General features: G+C 36.8%; 1 protein-coding gene across 2 annotated transcripts in view; it reads right to left on the bottom strand.

The window, feature by feature from the left end:
• LOC121325583 (rhophilin-2-like) overlaps positions 1-20,932 on the bottom strand; it is a 29,207-nt gene extending 8,275 nt beyond the window's left edge. For both annotated transcript variants that reach the window (XM_041268330.1, XM_041268331.1), the window contains exons 1-9: positions 20,750-20,932; positions 17,516-17,631; positions 9,250-9,378; positions 5,112-5,187; positions 4,397-4,474; positions 3,661-3,785; positions 2,759-2,925; positions 1,188-1,375; positions 408-564 (exon numbers count right to left, since the gene is read on the bottom strand). In XM_041268330.1, coding sequence (XP_041124264.1) covers positions 408-564; positions 1,188-1,375; positions 2,759-2,925; positions 3,661-3,785; positions 4,397-4,474; positions 5,112-5,187; positions 9,250-9,378; positions 17,516-17,631; positions 20,750-20,818 — 1,105 coding nt within the window. In that variant the 5' untranslated portion in view covers positions 20,819-20,932. The remainder of the gene's footprint in view (positions 1-407; positions 565-1,187; positions 1,376-2,758; positions 2,926-3,660; positions 3,786-4,396; positions 4,475-5,111; positions 5,188-9,249; positions 9,379-17,515; positions 17,632-20,749) is intronic.
• Positions 20,933-21,733: the final 801 nt, after the last annotated feature.

Raw genomic sequence — 21,733 nt, 5'->3', positions numbered from 1 at the left:
TCAAGACATACTGACTTTGCTAAAACTAAGGAGCTCTCATTGGACGTGCAGGTTTCTGATAAACTGTCAGATTTTCAGAAACAGATTTAACCATCAATTTGTGTCACAAGATTTTGTAATTGTTTATGCTTGCTTTTTGACCATTTACACTCTAAAGACCATTTTCATCAGTAGAACTGTGAAACTACAACTGGTAAAGACAGTTAACCCCTTAGGAACCAACACCAGTCATACCTCTGACCTTGCATTTTGGTGTCTCTAGGCAGCTATACACTCTGTGGAATCCAGCTTTGTTCCAGGGTGGTGCTAGAGGGTATACCTTTCACAAGCTTCTTTTTTTTCAGCAAATGAACAAAGGCTGAGTGACTCTAGTCTGCTGTTTGTTTCTTTAACTATATAGTACTCACACTCATGATCCAGCAGTGCAGTGGCCACAAAGTAATGTGCTAGAGCTCTGTAGTGATTCGTCTTCACCTGTGCCATGGCTGACCAGAAGAAGGGGACGTGGTCCTTAACTGGAGTCTGGATCATCGACTGGTATACCAGACTATACACATCACACACCTTACAAAACACAGATCCAGTTTTAAACACATTTTCCAGTTGCATTTGTGTTCTAAAGTACATTATACATCCACTTTGTATTGTAACATGAATGTTGTTTCCACAAATAAAGATTCAAGATTAATCAATAGCCCTAATCGTGTCTTTTAAATAACAGTATCGTAACTTTATTTATGTAAAGTTGTAGTTCCTCATATGGGTTTAAAACATGTTTGTACAAGGTTATGAGTTTAAAAAATCTGTGGGTTTCTCCAAAAACGTTATCAGTATAAAAAAGCTCCCTTTGGCGAACACAAACAAGGTTTCAGAAGGTTAAATTATGAAGCAATGTAGCAGTAATTCAATTTTCAATTAACAGTGATTGACTTAAAAGTGATCACAATGAAAAAAATGATTGTAACTCCCATTAATTGCGTCCTGATCCCTAGTTAGTAGTACTTCCTCTTTCAGTCTGCTTTTTGCTCCCATACCAGAGGGAAACTGAATTCAGATATTCCACATGATCAAGACTACAAAGTCACAATTATATCACAATAGCTTGATTATTGTTCCACCCTAGTAGTAACAAAGAGAGGAACCACACCTTTAGCACAGACCTAAACCAATTCAATCCACAATCATACCTTGGCTGCTTCCTGTGCCATTCTGCAGAGACAGAAGTACTCGTTCTTGATGCCAGGCAGTGCGATCTTATCGAACACACACTCCTGTGCCTGTGCCAGCATCATCCTGGTGAGCATGCTCAGCATGGCAGGGCTCATGTCATAGCTGGGGGTGTGTGTGAAGGTCTCCTTTAGGTGATTCAGTGTGCCTGCAAGCACCCAAAGAAACAGACAGGTAGCTGTGTCACTTCACACTGTACACTGTGGTCCAGTTTATCACATGCTGTGTGTTAGATGTGAAGACTTTTTATTTTATTATTATTTATTTATTATTTTTATTTAGTAGTTGATTTTAGCCTGTTTTTCTCCCAGTGTGAAATGGCCAATTGTATTTAGGCTCAGCTCACCACTACCACCCCCGGGCTGACTTGGGAGCGGCGAAGACGAACACACACTGTCCTCCGAAACATGTGCCGTCAGCCGCCCGCATCTTTACACACTGCAGACTCACCATGCGGCCACCCAGCTACAGCATCGGAGGACAATGCAGCTCTGGGCAGCTTACAGGCAAGCCCGCAGGTGTCTGGCCAGACTACAGGGGCTGCTGGTGCACGGTGAGCCAAGGACACCCTGGCCAACCTAAACCCCCGCCCCCCCGGGCGACGCTCAGCCAATTGTGTGGCGCCCCCTGGGAGCTCCCGTCCATGGTTGGCATTAGAATAGCCTGGACTCGAACCAGTAACCTCCAGGCTGTAGGGCACATCCTGCACTCCACGCAGAGCGCCTTTATCATAGACGCCATTCAGGAGCCCCTAGATGTGAAGACTTCATACTGTTTATGAGATATACAAACACTAGCTTTCAAGACCTCAAAAGTCTCAATAGTGGAAATTTCCACTTATATCACTTAGAAAAATGGAAAAAGTTTAATAAAGCACAGCGAAGGCAGGGTAAAGCATAGAGGGATGGTCAAGCACATTAAAACGTAAATGCGCATATTATAATCATTGGAAAAGCACAGAGAAACTGCAAAATGACATTGCAAATTTACTGTGGCAAACTTCTACAAGGGATCTGAAGAAGACAGGTCTTGAAAGCTGGTGTTCATATATGGTAGTCAATCTAATAAACAGTATCAACTCTTCAAATCTATTATCAATACAACATTGTCAAAAACAATTTCGATAGTGCTGTAAGTGGTGGAAGCAAAACCGCATGCACATTTCAAAACCCAATTTATTAATCTGAAGACCTTTTTTTTTCAAATGCATCCTGAACTATTCAAGCAATGTGTTGGTGTCCTAACTAGACAGATCAAAGCATGCATTATGTATTTAAAAATATGTTTTTAAATTGTAGCCGGCTGATCTGTTTTGGGATTGATAAATATTCAAGTAGTACTTCAGCCCAGCTCTGTTTATATTTAAGACTCTTGATCAAAACATGTTGGTGAGGACAGAGAAGATCGTTACTGTTGCGTATCTGTGCCTCGTTCTTAAATTCGTTGAAATTGGCTTCCCCGAGCTTGCCTTGTTGACAGAAACAACAGGTAATAGGTTCTGTTAACGTAATCAATTCCCAGCAGACAGTACCTGCAGCTTTCTGAAAGGCATCAATGGCATTCTCCAGTCCAGACTGGTTTTGCCGATTGCAGCGCGTAGCTATTTGTGTGTAGAGAGCTCCGATGTTGAAGAGCATGCTTGCTTTCTCCAAGGCGATGTTCTGCTGGCATACTGGCACTCCTGTGAAGGAGTCGTACCTGAGGGCATTTATAACAATCGGCTTAATAACAGCCTTTCAGATATGTGACAATCTATGAGAAGATAATTAAATGCAAATGAGTTACATCATGGTGCATCCAGGTTTTATAAACGGCTGGTAGTTTACAGCACTTTGATATTAATAGAGAGAGAATTCAACAGGTTTGATAGACTTGGGTGTGCAGTGTTACCTAACACGAAATACAGGGGTGGTGTTAATATAGAATATGATTTATGTTACTTTAAATAGAAGCAAACATCATTTTTCACAAGGTGACAAGCAATATTTTATTGTATAGGAAATAGCTTCTCCTGACTGTAGCATTATAACTATAAGCCACTTCAATATGATAAGTATTCAAATGCATTACTCTATACACCACCTTATTATTAAAATGCTCCCAGGTTATAAGGCAAAGCTAACACAGTATGGTGCCATTGTCCTCATTACGCCATTCCACCTGCCTTCTGTTTATAAGGTAGGGACACAAATAGCTCAGTTTCTTATCTATGACTTCCGACTACAGTAATGCATTATTATTCAATGCCTTGTATGCTTTGCATGGTCGCACAGTTAGTTACAGCCATAAATCCAGCGCAGATGAGTGCCGCCCAAGCATGATCTGTGTACTGTTCGGTTTCTAATCTGTGTAAAGGCAGGACGGTAAGCAGTAATGTGAACACCACAACACTGAATAAATCAAACTGTTGCACAGAAACCAAGATAAGATTACCATGTGAAGAAAATCCCCATCTGCCTGCTGGGTGGGAAGAATCTGTTTTCCACAAAACTGAGCTGACTGAAATAGCTGCTCAGCAGATCGATGCCAGCTTCGTTTCTGCTTGGAGTTCGACAGGCCTGCAACACCAACAAGTTAAACTTTACCTGGGGACCACACGAGATTTTCTCATTCTTTATTAATATATATATATATATATATATATATAATTATATATATATATATATCTATATATCTATCTATAGAAGATATATATATAAAAGAAGAAAACTTTTTCATCTTTCAACCTTTTGCTGTACCAATTAGTTGTGGGATATATGACAAGAATGCATACTTTAACTTTTGCCAAAAACCCAGTATCTATTTCAACCTTTTTGGGTCTGTGCATATTTATTGACATGCATGTACAGTAATGTGGTTCGCCAGTTCATACTTGTTTTTATTGAACAAACGGTACCAGTGAAAGTGGGCATGAACAGAGTGCACCAAGCTTGACGGAACGCTATGATGTCCTGTGATTAGCAGACTCCATTTAGTCTTGAGACCGGATTTTCAGAGTTTCTTTTAGTAAGCCCAATTTTGTTCCTTAATCCTCAACACACATTTTAAAACTAGCAAATCCAACAAGAATTCATGAGAAGGTGCAGCCACAGGCAATTTCTGGGGAGCTTTTAAAAGTGCAGCAATGATTAAATACATAGCTAGGTATCTATGATATCTACATTCTTACCTTTCGTAGATCCATAAGATCTGCAATTGTATCTTCATAACTTGAGCTATCTTCACTGTAGTGCTCCAATATAAAGTCCTGTACAACAAATATAACATAGTAAGTTATCTCTCATATAAGTAATTTTGCAGTTCATGGACTGTACTGTACCACATTTACCCATGGTTTTACAATGGTTTATCAAGCCTACCTATGATTTACTATGCTTGCCTGTGCCAATGTTTGAAACACATGTGAATTGCTGACATGTTTCTGGACTATATGAACAGACTGGAAAAATTATCTGTCAAAGAGGGCAACTACAACTTAAATTCACACAAGACAATGATCACTTATCACAATACTGCACACTTCAAGAGCTACTGAACATCCTGTGACTTTTGCAACTTTCTCATAATTAAATGATACTGTCTCCTGTGAAAAATGTATTGTTGCAAACTTGTTTTTAAGGACAATCCCAATTGTTTTGAGATTTTTTTTTTTTATCAACTTTTGCAGCAGGATTCTGTGTATATACAGTATGGATAGCTTCAGAAATTAGCAAGAATTTTGGAAAAGTCACATGATGTTCTGAACAGTTTAACATATAATTGTCTTTTATAAATTGTATAAATCCAGACTTTAATAGTGCAGTCCTGTCCTGGGAAGAAGCGAGTGTGTCATTCTAGAAAAATGAATTTAGTATTGGCAACAATTAGGTGTCATTGTACTATACCTTAAAAGGAACTGAAAAATCTGCTTCTTTTGTCTCTTTTAGACCCAGAGGAATTAGAGGAAGGCTGGAAGTTTCTCTGTGCACAAAAAGAAAAAGAAAACAGAGCCATGTTAGAATTGTACTCAGCGAGTTGGGTAACACTTTCTCCCCCTCCCCCCAGCCTGTTTTGTCAACATCAGCCAGAGTTTACCACCTTTAACTAGATAAATATTACACAAGTTTAGAACAGAGCATATGAAATGTGAAGCCGAATCTCAAAGCCTTTTGCATTTTTCATATGGCGGCCATATTACATCAGAGGAGTTTCTATAACACTGGAAATATAAAGTTTGTATCTCCAAGATGCAGTCTGTGGCAGTGACTGCAGATGTATTAATGCAAAGATAAGTCTAGGAAATATTCTAGAAGCATAACATGCAACCCCAAGGTAATCCTGGAGAAGTGGATATAATGCAGTGTAGTACAGATAGCTTCAGTAACTGATGAGAACCTTGGAAATGTCATGGTGTTGTGAAACAGTTTTTTAACATGTAATTGTCTTTCATAGATGCAATAAATCCAGACTTTAAAAGTGAAGTCCTATCCTGGGAAGAAACAAAGAACCTAAAGTGTCCTTCTCCAAAAAAGATTTGTTTATCAAACACTTATCAATATGCTGAATTTCGACTTAGTTGATTCTACCTAAGACTATAATTCTATATCACATATAAGATGATAAATGATCGTTCCTTGATTAAGATAACACTCCACTACAGTTGCTATGGTTTTTGCGTTTTATACAGATATTTGTTGCCTTGTGCCTGTAATGTCATTCTGAGGTGAATGAGAGAAGAAAGACGAGTATTTCATAGCAGAATTCAGTCGTGTCAAAGTGAAATTCGGGAAAGGTAAATAGATTCAGCAACAGCCTTTCTCCTTCTTTCAACATCAATGCATTTCTAAAACATAAAAAGGCACCTAACCTACAGCTCATCATTATATCTTGTTCTATACATAAACTTTGAACTATGAGCTCTACACCACCAGGTTTTGCACCCACAATGGAAGGGAGGGTCCTTACAACCTTGGAAGAGCAAACTGTAGTTTTCATTTATATGGAAGCTGCCTCTAAAGTAATATAATGTATCACAAGTTGTCCCAAAATACAGCTGTATATCTTATTGTTTTTTAATGCAAACGGATACCTGAACTATTCTGTAATATAGCCACAATGCAAGTAAGTTTAAGTCAAATAAAAATTTCATAGGCAAGTGGGTGCTTGGTTGACAGGAGTCGACCCCAACATCCTTATTCAGTAATTACTGAGAATGGTCACATATTAGAAATAATAACAGGAGTAATGGAAACACGCAATATCCCAGCTCAAGACCCAGTTACACTTTTGTACTTTTTCCCTCAAACAAAATGTTCCCAGCAGCTTCTCTTCATTGAGCCTGATTATCCTGCTGCTGAAAACGCGAGTCTTAAGCATTGTAACCTCTTTCACACCACACTCACTTGAAGACAGTGGGTTATTGTTGGGCCATTACAAGAGCTGTGAACTCAAATGCTGACATGAAAGCGGCTTATCTGCAATACAATGCAACCATGGATGTTTGTACTGCTTTATCAGTCACCTTTTGAGGGTGCTCGTTAAGACTGAATGTACCTGCAACAAAACAGAAAGTTCATGGAACTCGTCCAATTTGAAGCACTGCTGTGTCTGAATCACCACTCAGAGAGCACTCATAGTTCAAAGCATGAATCCCAGGACATGTACTTTCATTGTCCAAAATACAGCTTTTAACTCTCCACAGTGGCTTAAATTCACTCAAATCAAAGTCCAGGTAGAATTTAAAGACTGAAGTGCCTCCCTCTGAGGAGTACATATGTTTATGTTCATTGCATTTACACATATAATGCTGCTACCAGTCCTGGAATCTTTTACTCATGCTTAAAACTGAAGCATGTGTGCAGTGTCTGAAAATAAGAAGTACTTTTGTATCAAGCAAGACTTTTAGCGTTGTGACATATGTTTAGGGGTTTACAGTTGAGAATGACACCCCCAAAATAACTGAAGTTAAATAATGGTGATATCAAGTCTCATCACAAGCAGACAGGGGTTTTTCCAGATATACTGTATAGAAGAAATGGTCCTGAAGTGTCCCACAATCATGTTTCAGATTTACTCTGCAGTAGGATTCTTCAGTGGTTTAGCCTTTTGGCACCCTGCTTTATCAGAAATCAAACAATGTTGGCACACAAACAATGGACCTTCATTCTCTCCCCTATCAGGCAGTAGACACATGCAAACTCTGTTCCAGCTTAAGGATGTAAAAAATGTTTGATGTTTTTATATACTCATACCATTTTACAAGGAACATCTACTGTATGAATGGTATGCAAGTACCTTCTCAAATGCCGTAAAACCGTGCTGGGAGTGAATACAGAACACTGTTCTCATAGATTCACATTCAAGGGTTAACACCTGCTTCTACAAACTAAATCAGAAGCCGGTGTTGTAGTTTCAGCAGAACTCTGTCACATGACAAGCCAACAGGCTTGTGTTCTCATTTTGAAACACTTAATAAGAGTGTAGTGAATCCTCGGGACTTCATTTGAGGTTTCTCACAGGTATTTCTCTCCTTTCCTGTGTTATCTCTCTCCTCCAAAATACCTTTCTTTTCTTATATATGATATATTGAATATCCAGTAACATCCAGTAATAATATTGTGGTATTGATTACAAGAAAGAAATAAAGAGTTAGCTATCCTTACAGAGCTGAAATGTATGCCTGCCTTGTCTAAATGTACAGCTAGGGCCAAAAGTTTTGCATGACCTAGGATTTTAGGATTTAGAATTGAGACATAATCTAAAAATAAATAAATAAATAAATAAATAAATAAATATGTGAACATAACTTAGATATTTTATTTAACATCATGCAATCAAAGAAACTACAAAATGATAACGCAAAACCTAGAAACCATAACAGTAGTACAGTATTTCATGTTAGATTATAAAATGTCATATTTTTAAATTTGTGGCAGTTTTCATTATGTATATGGAAAACTACAAAAATGTTACTATGTTAATGTGACATTATTCAGCAGGTTTTATTCGACTTTATGAAGCAAAATGTGTTAATTCTGTAGGGTGACAGTAACTTAAGAATGCAGTTCCCCACAATTTTCCACTAATCTGCCCCTACAAACTGTACATTGGGTGTAAATTTGACTGCCTTTTTACTGGTCTCTGCAATAGATCCATCTGCTCCACAATGTAAAAGGGAGTTTGGTTCTTTTGGCTGCGTGTTCGGGGTTCGTTCCTCAGTAACTGCCTCTAATATTATGCAAGGGCTGTTGATGTAAAGCTCTGAAGTTCCTTACAAAGTGCTTGTTAATTAAAAAAATGACTGTGCATATAAGCTTTGGAATTTGGCATTCTGAGAAGGCACAGCTCGAGCTGAATCACCGGAGGGTATTGTATTGAAGTACTGGTGTTCTTTTACCAAATGCCACATTTATTGCATTTTCATTTACTGGACTAATCACTCTTTTCATTGCGGTTGCCACTGGAGACACAGCAGATTTTCAAGATGTATGACACAGAGTACTGATTACTTTCCCTACCTTTAAGTTCAATCAGTTTTTTCCAGATGTATTAACATTTAGATACCACTTAGTTACAACTTATCAGATAAATAACACTGTGATAAAAGGTCATATAGATACTGAAACCTGCCTATTACCGTTGCAAAATCTGTTTGTGAAAAGGAAACAACACTATTGAATATATTAATACTATTAGTTAAAGGTGTTCTAGTTTGTACCGTTCTCTCGATTATATTTTTGTTTAGAAGAGGAACCTAATGATTTTGGACTGTTTCACATTTAATTTCACAAAGGACACAGATCAGTTCACTGGGAAATGCTCAGTTTGAAAAATGCCCAAATTAATCAGATGTGAATAGGCCCATTATTGTATTTTGAAAACTATGGACTAGATTCTATTTACTACAGATGGTCATAAATGCACATTTCAGTCAGAGAAACTCAACCAAAAAAGGAAAGGCATTACAAATGTACTCTAGTTAACCACTGCAAGGATCACAGATTCAGTTCCATTTAGACAGGAACAAGCTATTTCTTGACTTACTCTACATTCTGATAGATTTCCACTGAGCTGTTGAGGCCTTCCAGATGCTCCATTAAAAGCTGCAGGTTGGAGTTGACATAGCTCAGCTCCAGCACCACCATCTCCCGCACCTTGCTGTTTGTAGTTGCCCTGGAAACAAGCAGAAGGACATTAGTCAGTCTTTGAATCCTCAAGAATGAAAAACCTCTTCACTGTGCATGAGGGAGAAAGACATTAGTCAGCTTTCTGTGGAGAACTCAAGGTCCTCCTGGAAATTCATAGCCTTGTATTTAAATATGAAGTCCCTTATTATGCAGAAAGGAAAATATAAAAATACAGTGTTTTATTCCTCACCTAAAATGTAGTTTCAAAGTGTTTCATGAATTTGAAATGGTGGCAGCCTTTTTACAGCTCTTTTGCAATGTCACTGTGAATAAAGTTGTTTGTACTCATATAGTACACTGTTACTGTACTGTAGTATATCTCATATCAATTATATTTTTTATCAATTGATAATTAATAAGATTTTTAATTACAAAGCGCTAACTGGTCTTACAAATCCATTTAGTTTTTACAAGCATTAGCAGCATTATCTCTGCTACCCCTTTTCTTGTGTTGAAGATATAATTCAAAAATATCAAGAAGTACAACTTGAAGAAAACATTTTTCTTCAGCACGTCCTGCGTGGTATGTCACATGGTCGGACTGCAGCAAGACTATGTGACATACCTGGAGTGAGTGTGAACTACAGCACAGGAAGTGATATTGTACCAGGAAGTAGCAGCAACTATTCATTCTACAGTTGTCTTTGAAGACTAGAAAACAGTGACCAGTTATTATATAATAAAAAATATATATTTTAAAACATTGGTCAGCACTTAGACTAAACAAGTCTCACACAATCTGCAGTTACACTAATCTCAAACTCTAATGCCAAGAGTAACTAAGATGAAGCGTCTTCAGCAGTTTCCTTAAGGCAACATTAGGTAATGTGAGAAAACAGTGCCTGTTTGTTTCTTGGCAGTGTATTGAAAGCAACGCACATACTTCTAATGTTTCTGCTTGTTGCAAAACCAGTTGGGGCAAACTTGCTTTGATACCGATCCTGTCATTTTAAAGAAAGAAAAACACTGTCAATTTTGATACTGGTCGAGTGTGCAGTGTCACATAGACATCAATAAATCAGCCTGACTAAATGGAAATGTAAGAAAAACCTATGAGAACTTCCTGGGTCTGCAATCTCAGTTCCCTATTACCTGTTTTAATCAAACACACACTGACACAGCTGTTCCTGAAAGGCACATTCGATATTTAACGGTTGACAGCAAATCTGTAACACGTGACGCAGTAAAACAACAACTTTCCCACCCACCTGCTTGTACCAGACAGCTGTAAAAGCTTTCATTGGCACCCAGCTGCTAGGAAAGCAATTAAAAGACTCCAGCTGATTAGAAGAGGAACTCTGCACTCCCCTACGAGACACAAATGATCCATATAGCAGTAATACCTTCTGTAATGCCAATGAGGCACTCTTCTGTAAAGTTTACCCTGCGGTTTTTCCTATGAATACTATGCCATGGCTCACAGTCTTTTATGCAAGTACACTAAATGATTGAGTAAATGTCTTCAGTGCATGCAAAACTTAAATATTGTATGGGCTCATCGTTTTATTTTATTATCATTTTTTGGCTTTCATTTCAATGGATTTAAAGCAGAACTTAAGTCTTCTGTGTACCCAGATGCCCTCCTAGTGAAGAACTTCTTCCAGGGATCTTTCTATCCAAATGATCTGAAACACGGGGCCTGGATCGCAAAGCTCTTCTAAGTTATTAAAAGTTTATTAAAAGTCTGTTTTGATGGATTACACAAAGTTTAACGTGCAGACAGCAGACTGAACAATTTAATGAAAGTCAAAAAATGTACTTACAGCCTTTTACAGACCAGTTGATGGAATAACACAGTTTCTGTGATTTTACAAAGATCTTTATGTAGCCTAGTTCTCCATTTCTTCAGTTTGTAGTGCTTTCTTAATTTTTACAGATCTCTCGGGGAACTCCATTAGTCTGATTCAACAATCCTGGAAATAATTTCCTCGTTTAAGTTGGAACACAATGAAACATTTGAAATGATTTACTTTTCTTCAACTATCCAACCAAAGGGAGCTCACTTGATCTGGGTGGAACAGTTTCAGCCAGCCTCTGTGGATAATGTTAACTACTTTTAATCGATTTTAATTTTACTGGAATCAGTTCACTTGAAATCTTTGAAAAGGTTTTTGCATGAAGCACACATAGAAACAATTTACACAAAACCACATATTGCAGGAAGAAATCAGTACAACGGAAATATGCATTTTCACAAAGTCATCATTATAGAACATGTTTTCAAGAATTAGAGGATCTGTCAGCACTATGTTTTCTTGTGTTGCAGAAAAAATCAGTTTTGTGCACTGGGTAACAATGCAAAACTAACAACATCTTAGTAAATGCACATGCCATATTTCTGACTAACATACACCTAGCTTCCCTCCATTTTCGACAGAAAGAAATGTATTGCCTGAAATCATTGTACCGAATGAGGAAATCAGTTTCTTTTTTGAGTTAAAGCGAAGTTCCTGATGAAACAGATGGCACCTCACTGACTAAGCTTTTAACATTGCAAAACCACAGTAAACTTCTATGTAATAGAGAACCTCTACTTAGAACAGACATTACCGTAAGGAAAGCACAATTATAACTATAACTATAATTTAAAGAACAGATCACTTCAAATTGTATCTTGTTAGTAATTTTTTAAGGTACAGCTTACCCTTTTTTATTGTAATTAAACGTACCATAGACCAAACTTTGAAAATCATCAAAAGAATACAATTGATTAAAACTTTGACACATTACAGAACTTTAGGAATCATTAAACTTCAAAAATTCAGTAAAATGTTTCTGTACTTTGATACTTGCTTTTAAGACATTGTAATAATGTGCAATTGAAATGAATAAAATAAGAGTTCTTAGCTGCTCAATAACAGACAGAATCTCCAGGCCTTACTGACGAAATAGAACAAAACTCAAGAACGAGATGACTTGTTTTAATTTGCTTAATTGCAACAATTTAAAGTACACAATCTCTATCTATGGTTTTTGGTTGTCTGAATAACTTTCAATTGCCTCAGTCTGCTGATCCTTTTTTGGCAGCTAAATCTCGTAGCCGTTTTAGCAACAGAAACTGTGTTTGTAATACACCACATGTAATCCATCACGTGACAGTTGATCAAAGATCAGATAATTGACCCTCTATTTCTCTACTGTATATATATACACATATACATAAAGTAATCCATCGCATATATGCCCGTCACATATCTGTCCTAGAGTTAGTTTATTATTGAACAGAGAAGATTAGTTTAGATATTGTAGATTATTATTATTAAACATCAGCTGCAGAGTCACTTACAACAACCTCTCACCCGAAAGACGGAGCACAAGGAGGTTAAGTGAACTTGCTCGGGGTCACTCAATGGGTCCCCGGGCTGAGTTGAGATTTGAACCAGGGACCTCTTGGTTACAAGACCTTTTCTTTAACCACTGGACCAAACAGCCTTGTTTTCGTACACTGTGTCATGTGAGCTGTTCAGTGTGTTGATAGATAAATAAATCCTGTTCGCCTGTGGGGCATATCAACTTCAACCTCCATCTTGATGTCCTACCTGTCACTCAGCAGCGAATGTCATATAGCAGACAGCTGCTCTGTCACAAGCATTAATACCCTGTATCTTTCTAAAAAAGGGATTTAGTGGAGCTCCCTAATAAAAGCTGAATCTCAAAACAATAATTGTGTGAATATAGTAATTGTTACAGCTGTGTATAATGGTATTTAAAATAGGATTCATTCAACCAAATTTTTACATATCCCCCTTATGCTGGTCCCCCACAGTCGATTATACGAAGGATTACTGTATACATATTTAAACATGCAGATTGGGACAGAGGGTTAAAACTTGTTTGCCTTTAAGCTTGTTTTGAGAGCTTATACAAATGTGAAATCCCTAACACCTATAGGAACTGGGTTTCAGAATTGCCCATACAATATACAGTGAGTTGCTTAATGTTTGTCATCATGTTTCACAATGAATGTTGACAATCCTCCTGGCACATTCTAGAGAACTGAGCTTGTCTAATTAAGTACAGCTATGAATCAGGGTTGCCAACTGGTTCCAGAATATACGGAAACTTTAAGGTCAGGTCTTTTAACTCGCTTCTCTAACCACAAATTAATTGATTTTATTGAGCAAGTAACAGGTGTGTAAATTGCGCGAGCTGTCGCTAAAGGAATGGAATTGTGTTGCTAACTACTACTAAAAGCACACAGCTGTTTGGGGGCGGGACTTACTTCCTGTGAGGTTCGTTTCCATCAATCAGACCTATACAGCTTGCTGATTTGCTGTATTTGTCTGATTGGGGCGGGACTGTGTGAAGCAAAAATAAGTATTACATTAATAGAAACTTAACCCCAAGGTTAAACGAGAAAGAGTGCGGGTGAGTGCATAATTCTCTACAACGACAGAACTGCACTATTTTGATACATATTGTTTACCATATAACACTTCAAGCAATATGATTTTAATACATGTTATGATGCTCTCTGGATAGAACTGCCACCGCAATGAAACAACTGAACACATTTATTGAAGCCACTTACACAATTCACACCCACTTGTTGATTTAACATCAATTCATTTGTGGTTTAGTGGTGAGTTAAAAAAAAAACCTGACCTGGCTTAAAGTGTCTGTAATTTCTGCAGCCTGTTGGCAAACCTGCTAGGAATGCACAGTGCTTTGAAGTTTGACAGCAAACTACCTGAGGGGTATCATAGACAGGTTAACAGAGAGAAATGTTTTGCCACAAACAGGAAGGAAGGTTTTTTTTTTCCTGCCCAGTTCCTTATTTTTTGTATGATCATTTAACAAGAACAGTTTTAAAAAGCTGATTTTAAATGTTACAAGAGTTTTAAAAGTTTCTCTAAACTGTTATCTATGTATAGAAAAACATTTTAAGGAGATAAAAAACAATCATTTTTTAAATCTAGGTTTAATATTTATTATGTTTTAGCCTATTGCTAAAAGAGTGTAAAAGGACAGTGAACCAACAGGTGAGCTTTTAACCTCATCTAATCAACAGGGACAGAAGGCATAACATTCGTTTAAGCCCATCTTGCTTATAGTCATAATTTAATTTGCACAACAGAATTGTGTTCAAATAAGAATTTTTGTCATAGACAAGAACATAACTGCTTTAGTTTAATTAGTGTACACAGGTAGTTAACAATGCCTAACAGCTTACAAACAAAGCCATTGTATTGGACTATTGCATTCGTGTGAGTGTATTTGGTCCCTTAGAGGAAAAGATATTTATCAGAGCAGGGGTTAGAAACCTGGGTCCTGAAGAGCTTTTGTAGCTGCTGGTTTTCATTTCAACCAATCTCTCAGTTACTTAACTGAACCAGTTATTGGCTTAACTAGTCAAAATTAATAGGTGTTCTAGATCTTGAGCCACTGATGATGTAAAGACACCTATAAAACCTGCTGGATAGGGCCTCTCCAGGACTAGGGTTGGAGACCCCTGTATTAGAGGTTCTGCCAGCCTGCGAATGCATTACCTGGTAAGTGGGCCACGGACTTGAATGAAAGAGAACAAAACTGGTATCAATCCACTTTTGGCAGGAATTTAACACAAAAAGATAAGAGTGGGCTATAAGCTATTTTGTGGTTCAGAGTTTTACACAGAAAACACCCAAAACAGCAGGAAGAAACACAAGCAAACCCAAGGTCATTGATACAGAGCTTCTCTATACAAAAAATACATGTATCTTCTATACTGTACATCTGACACCTTCTAGAATGTGGGTACAATTAAATCATGAAATAGCTTGGCGTCTTGCTTAATATAAGAAATCAACAGGTGTACAAGAAATGCAATTAACTGGTTTGGTGATAATGATCTCATGGGTTTTATTTGTGTACTCTGACAGCCCTTGTAAAAGTTTACCACCATAGATTTACACTGTAAGTTTGCACTTTTCCCATGCCTTTGCCCTTTTTCTTTTTTCTCTTCCTTTTGATCCTTGTGTTACCATGTCATCTTGGTTGGTACTTTGCATTCTCAGATGGAAAACACCAACTAGTAACTTCTTTAAAACAGAAGGTTTGTATTCTAGAGTAAAATGCTGTTTTTATTTCGTTACCGTCCCTGTCATTTGACGGAGCAGATCTGTTTCACTGTGCTTACCTTTATCCTCTAAACTAGAATGAATCTAGTTTAGTCTATTACTAGCATCTTTCATTCTGAAAACAATATTTGTGTTAGTTTTGGAGATCAGACACAGAAAGAAGCAGAACATTTCCAACACTGAATATTTTAAAACACTGACAAAGACCATGTATTGAAACTTTTAGGGAGTTTTCTATCATTGGTAGCACAAAAGTAGCACTGTATCATATCTCGGTCAAATACAAATTGTTAGATAACAGTCTCATTTTCTTTAATTCCAAAGTGGTTTTGATCCACCACATAAACCACATCAGCTGATTTTCCTATTGCATCTGTACTGTGTGGAATTTGCTTCAGGGGAGCCTGGCACCTGGGTTGCTAAGCTAAGATTTAACAACAACAAATGTGCAATCCACAATCCAGTCCAAAAAAAGGAGTGCCTGTAGCCCTTTCGTACACTTCAACACGTCTCACCATTCTTAGCATGACATAACTGCAATTACTGACGACAGGAAAGGCTTTTGTTGTTCTGCTTCCATGTTTGTCTCTTTGTCCTACCATTATTTTAAATGTAATCTACCCCTGTACTTTACATTCCCCTGAAGAAACCCACAAGGTAAAAGCTTGGGAAGACCTTTCTTTCTCTTTCTTTCTTTCTTTTACAGCTATGGCCAAAAGTTTTGCATCACCCTAGAGAATTAACTAATTTTGCTTCATTAAGTTGAATAAAACCTGCTGAATAATGTTACGTTAACATGTTGAATTACATACCGATTTGCAGTTTTCCATATACTTAACATAACAAAAATTGACAAATGTGACATTTCAAATGTGAAAATCTAATATAAAATACTGTACTACTATTATGGCTTCCGGTAGACTTTTGCAGTATAATTTTGTAGTTTCTATGATTACATGATGTTAAACAAAAAATCTAAATGGTGTTCTTATAAGTTTTTGGTTTTTTATTATTATATTTCAATCCTAAAATGATGTGTTGCAAAGCTTTTGGCCATACTTTTTGGTACTTAACAAAATGTATTTTTTATCCCTAGATTGTGTGATCAAATGTATTCTAGAGTAGCCTGTTTACTTCATGGGTTTCATGCATGTCTTAAATTCCTATTCCACAAAAAAAAGCTGCTAAACTTGTCCTTTTGTTAAATCTCATGTAAAATGTGGCTTTCTATCCTAGCACGTGAACAATACACTGGTATTGGTGATCTCCAACAAAATGGATAGAAAATGAGTCTTTGGATCAGGGTTGAATATTATCCAGGCTTGCTTCAGAGAATGAGAATGGCAATTTCTTTAAAATAAATTTAAAAATTATATATATATATATATATATATATATATATATATATATATATATATATATATATATATATATATATATATATTTTTTTAATGTTTGGTGTTTGTGGCTGTACAGATGATTCATGGAGTTACATTCAAACATAAATCCTGAAGTAAAACATTTCAGTTAAAACTTCCACAGAAGTGTGCTGAGTGTGAGTAATTGTATCCTCAAACAGGATTAAACTGCTATACAACTTTAAAACTGCTTCACAATCATTCCATGTGATAAAAGTTCCAGAACGTTCAATATCACTTTCCCAATCCATCTCAGTCCCTGCTGTCAAAAACTCTTACGTGCTCTCACAATAGGAATTTCCTCTGACCCTGCTTGTTGACCCTAAGCAGGCACAAAAAATGTGTCTTCCTGAATCAGATACAATATTGTATTCATTGTACCACCTTTAGGTTGTGCAAAACACGTACTACTCTAGTTTCTGTGATCCCAAAGCAGCAAGATACTGTAAACAATATTTTTTGTGCAAGGCTGTGAACATACCATGGTCCTTCACCAGTTTTGCACAGTCACAGACAGCTGTTAGCATTCACAGTCGATAGAAGGGAGGTCTATTCTATTACCCTCATATATAGCCAGTACAGTACAATACAGCAGGCAGAACAAAGCGTGCATTTTGCTGCCCTGCGTACAATGGTGGGAACATACCGCAGAAGGTTTTCAGCACCGGCCCTCATTCGCATCTCCTTAATGATCTGCTGGTTCAGAGAGACACGCTCATTCTGCTGCTTGCTTCGTCCCGTCTGTGCAAAGGGGTTACAGCCCTGAAAAAACAAAACCGGTTTCAACAACGCTAACGAAACTGTGGGTGAAATGCACTCTGTTAATTTAGGAGCATATATTGTATGGTATAGTTACTTAAAACATTATTTAGGGCCTACATATCCTTAAGTATATGTAGGTCCTAAGTTAACTGCCAACCAACTTTACTTCACAAAAATACACAAAGTTGTTTAACAATTGTGTTGTACTCTTCATTATCCCGGTAACCTTAATGCCAAAAAGTGAACACTCTCTGCTTGTATCCTGGTTTGTGTCATACAACTGAATATTGGAAATTTAAATAAAATTTGCCTAAGATGACTTTTCTTCACTTTTGTCAGATTGTTAGGAAGCAGGTTTTTTAAATGTTTTTATTTACAGTAGTTTTTTTAAACAAAAAGATACTTTAAGAGTTTATAAAGAACCAAACAACTACAATATAGTTTAAGCTCTCTTAATCACTCTCGAGTTGTTTGTTTCTCATTATTTAACTAATTTGTTCTCCATTAAAAAGAGCAAATTAAAAGAAAAAAAAGTCAAATTGTTCCCAGTTGAAAAGAAAGTGCACAAATGTGTGGCTCTGAAAATTCCTGTGAGAGTTTGAACACAGAAGACCCAGACAGATCCCTGAAACTCAGTGTGGGTAGAAACAGTTGGCTCCACTTCATCTACAATACTATTTTTAAACTGCGTTTTAGTTATTTGTACTTGATCGCATTACGCTGGTTGAAACACAGCTTACCTTATAATGAGTATCAATGAAAGCCCTCTTAACTTAGAGACCTAATTAGTAAAAATCACTGCTCTACAGAAACAACCCAGGATATTTTTTATTTTATTTTTTTACTTTATATATAATAAAGAATCTAATGAACCCTGGTGAAAACATCAGATTTGTACCTCCTACTTTTACAGGTAGTAGCTGGTGCCTGTCTATTTAGGTCATACTGTAGGGTAACAAGGAATGTGTCTGTCTGTATTTGAAGTTACTGTACTTATACAGACTATAAACCAACTGGACCATCAACAAAGTATGATAAGAACAGTTTAAGGAACAGTGAAGCAAACGTCGCAAACGATAACCAAGGTGTCATACAGTATGTATGCTGGCATGCTTTTGGGACAATGCAATCTGTGGGCGTCAATTCTTTGTACATCTCCCTTATCTCTGTCCTTCAGTAATCATTAATTAAACACTTCATGGCTATTTGCTGTTATCAACCCACAGCTAAACTTAGGCCGCTTCAATATAATGTAACCGTCTGATAATGTTCCTATTAAGCTGTCTTCAAACAGACGGGCACAAACATGTACTGTATATATACAGTTAATAATGTACACAGTCTACTGATGACATGTCAGAATTACTTAACCCTCCTATTATGTTCAGAATTTAGGTACATCTGTTATGCTTTTGGTCATATTGACCAAATGCAATTTCAAATTAATTTAAACAGCCTTAAATTGATTTTACTCTTTTATGCTCTTTTAGTCCAGGAGTTGTAATAGCTGGGGGGGTATCTGTTTTAAAGCAGTTCAGCAGTGGCTGTCCAGTGGACCTTGATCCACAACTTACTCTAAAATCCTCTTTCTTTATACAGTAATAGGTACATTAAATGTTGGATTTAGGTTACTAAAAATCTAACACGTAGTAATATAATTTTTTTTTTAAAAATCCTGATATTTTTGATTTTGGGGACTGAATGAAGTGGATTTGTCAGTATTGTTTAAAAACCCATTAATGAATGCATTTCCTACATAAACAAATACATTCAATTACTATAGCATAGTTGCATCTCTTTATTTCCAGTGAAATGCATACGTAACAATACCAGGTTTACTGCATTATATATGTTTTTAAACAAGAATAGGTAACTGCAGCAAATGAGCCATGAAATGGTGCTGCAGGTGCACGCACTGAAAAAAAAGGCGCCAGAATACATCACTTAGCCTGGAGACTAGTCTGTGAACCACACCCGTCAAAACATATTCCGCCTCATATCACTTTATATTAACGTCGACAACTCTAGACATTTTTACATGACGTTATATCGTGTCAACCCAGCCATGCTATTTGTATACGTTTCAGAACCAGCAACGTGATCTTGTTTGTACCGCGTGTTTTATTAAAAAGTGTGCCAACAGATTAATGACAAAACCAGGTAAGAGAATGTGTTATTGCGCAGAACTTTGTTATCTGGTCCGATCTAAATTATGAAGTGTCTTTCTTTTGCAATAATATTCACTCTAGAACGGCTTGGATGTATTGAGTCCGTACCCAGGATAGGTTAAGCAGACCGTATCTTAAGAGTCCTCCTCCCCCCTCCGTCGAATTTTGAAGCCTATTATTGGCACAACTTCACAACCATTGTGTTTACCTTTATCAGCTGGCAAAGAATGTTTGAGTTGGAATAGTCAACAGCCCGCCAACAAGTCTAAAACAGTCGTCGATACACACCACTCCCCAAACAAAATCTATTTATTTATGTATGATCAATGTTTACTTGTTTGCTTACGGTCTTCAGGTTTCGCCTAAACGAAAAGTGGAACTTGACAGGTGTTAGTCAAATTTACATATTTTCGAGGCGGCCATATTAATATTAAGCAACAGTTACTGAACCTGTTTCGATTACACCAGTGTGAATTTGCTTTCAGTAGGTTACTCAAGGGTGAGACGGGACAGAAGGCAAATAGTCTAAACCCAACGCGCTTTTGAATTCTAAAGTATGCCACCTACATATACCAAATACTTAATATAAGGGTTTGTAGATATCCCTTATTAAAAGCATGTGACTTCTAAAAAAGTTATGACAGTACTACTAACATTATTGTTTGTATGCATTTTTTTTTAACTCTGTTTAAAAAGTGTATACACACACACACACACACACACACACACACACACACACACACACACACACACACACACATATATATATATATATATATATATATATATATATATATAATAGCTATAATAATATAAGAAAAACAACAGCTTGCATGGCTTAAAACTGAAATGAGTCAAACAATATGCTGCTGAACCTAGCTGTACTCCTGACATGGGGTACTGAACAGTATCAGTAATAAACCAAAATCAACGCAAATTACTCGTCCTACCTTTTTGAAATAGCCACCATCAACCATGTTGTTCTCCTTGTGTCCGTTGGATAGCACTGTATCCATCATTCCGGTCTACAGCCGTATAAATCGTGCACCAAAAAGTTATTTTTCCACTTCCTTTCCAGGTGTTGCTTCTCAGAAGGTTACAATATTTCTCTGACAGCTCGCTTCTCAGCGCTGGAGATTGAGACCACTTATCCTAAACTCCGCCCTGAAGATCTGACGTGCTGAGTTACACACACAAAAAAAAGAGAAAGAAATGTCTGGGTGTGTCATCGTGAGCTGCGTTTGTTTGCAAAACAAATAAAAATAAAAAATAAAAAAAAACACCCTTAGCGACGTTTCTCCAATAAAGTACATATCAATGCACCAGAGAATAGTGTCTGTAGAACTGACGCAGTGGAGTGCGTTCTAGAACATACGAAACCATGTATTTGTTTATTCAAAATATATCTTGTGTTTTACTATGCTTTCTCTGTACCTCACTCCTTTTGCTGTGATTTGACTAAGGTTTACCACAGGAAGCCTTAAAGAAAGTATTTAAATAGCCTAATAATTATTTCAAATTTATTTATAGTTTTATTTGCACATGCACATGAATTGATGCCTATGCAAGTCTTTCTCAATGTCATTAGTGTTTACCACTAGTTAGTGTTTTGTAGTTAGTTTACAAAGTAAAAAGATATCCACCACAGTATTTACTGTAATTTTAAGCCTTGTTTTGAAGCAAGTGCAAAGACAGCTCTGGCAATAAAGTACCTAGGTATAAACCTAGCAAGCAAAAATGTTATTGGTAGGAGTGGCTTAATTATTGTTTTGAGTAGTTTCCTTCTAGGTTAAAATAATTGTGATTCTATCTGATCATTTAGTTTCTATCTGATCATTTATCATATATAACTGTTGATTGTGCTCCAGGTGTATATAATGATTGTATAAGGGCAAACCAATTTCTAGATTTAAAACACATTAGTTGAAAATTAC

Source organism: Polyodon spathula, chromosome 13, assembly GCF_017654505.1.
Source record: "Polyodon spathula isolate WHYD16114869_AA chromosome 13, ASM1765450v1, whole genome shotgun sequence".
NCBI classification, from domain to species: Eukaryota; Metazoa; Chordata; class Actinopteri; order Acipenseriformes; family Polyodontidae; genus Polyodon; species Polyodon spathula.
This window is presented reverse-complemented; position numbering and strand designations above follow the sequence as displayed.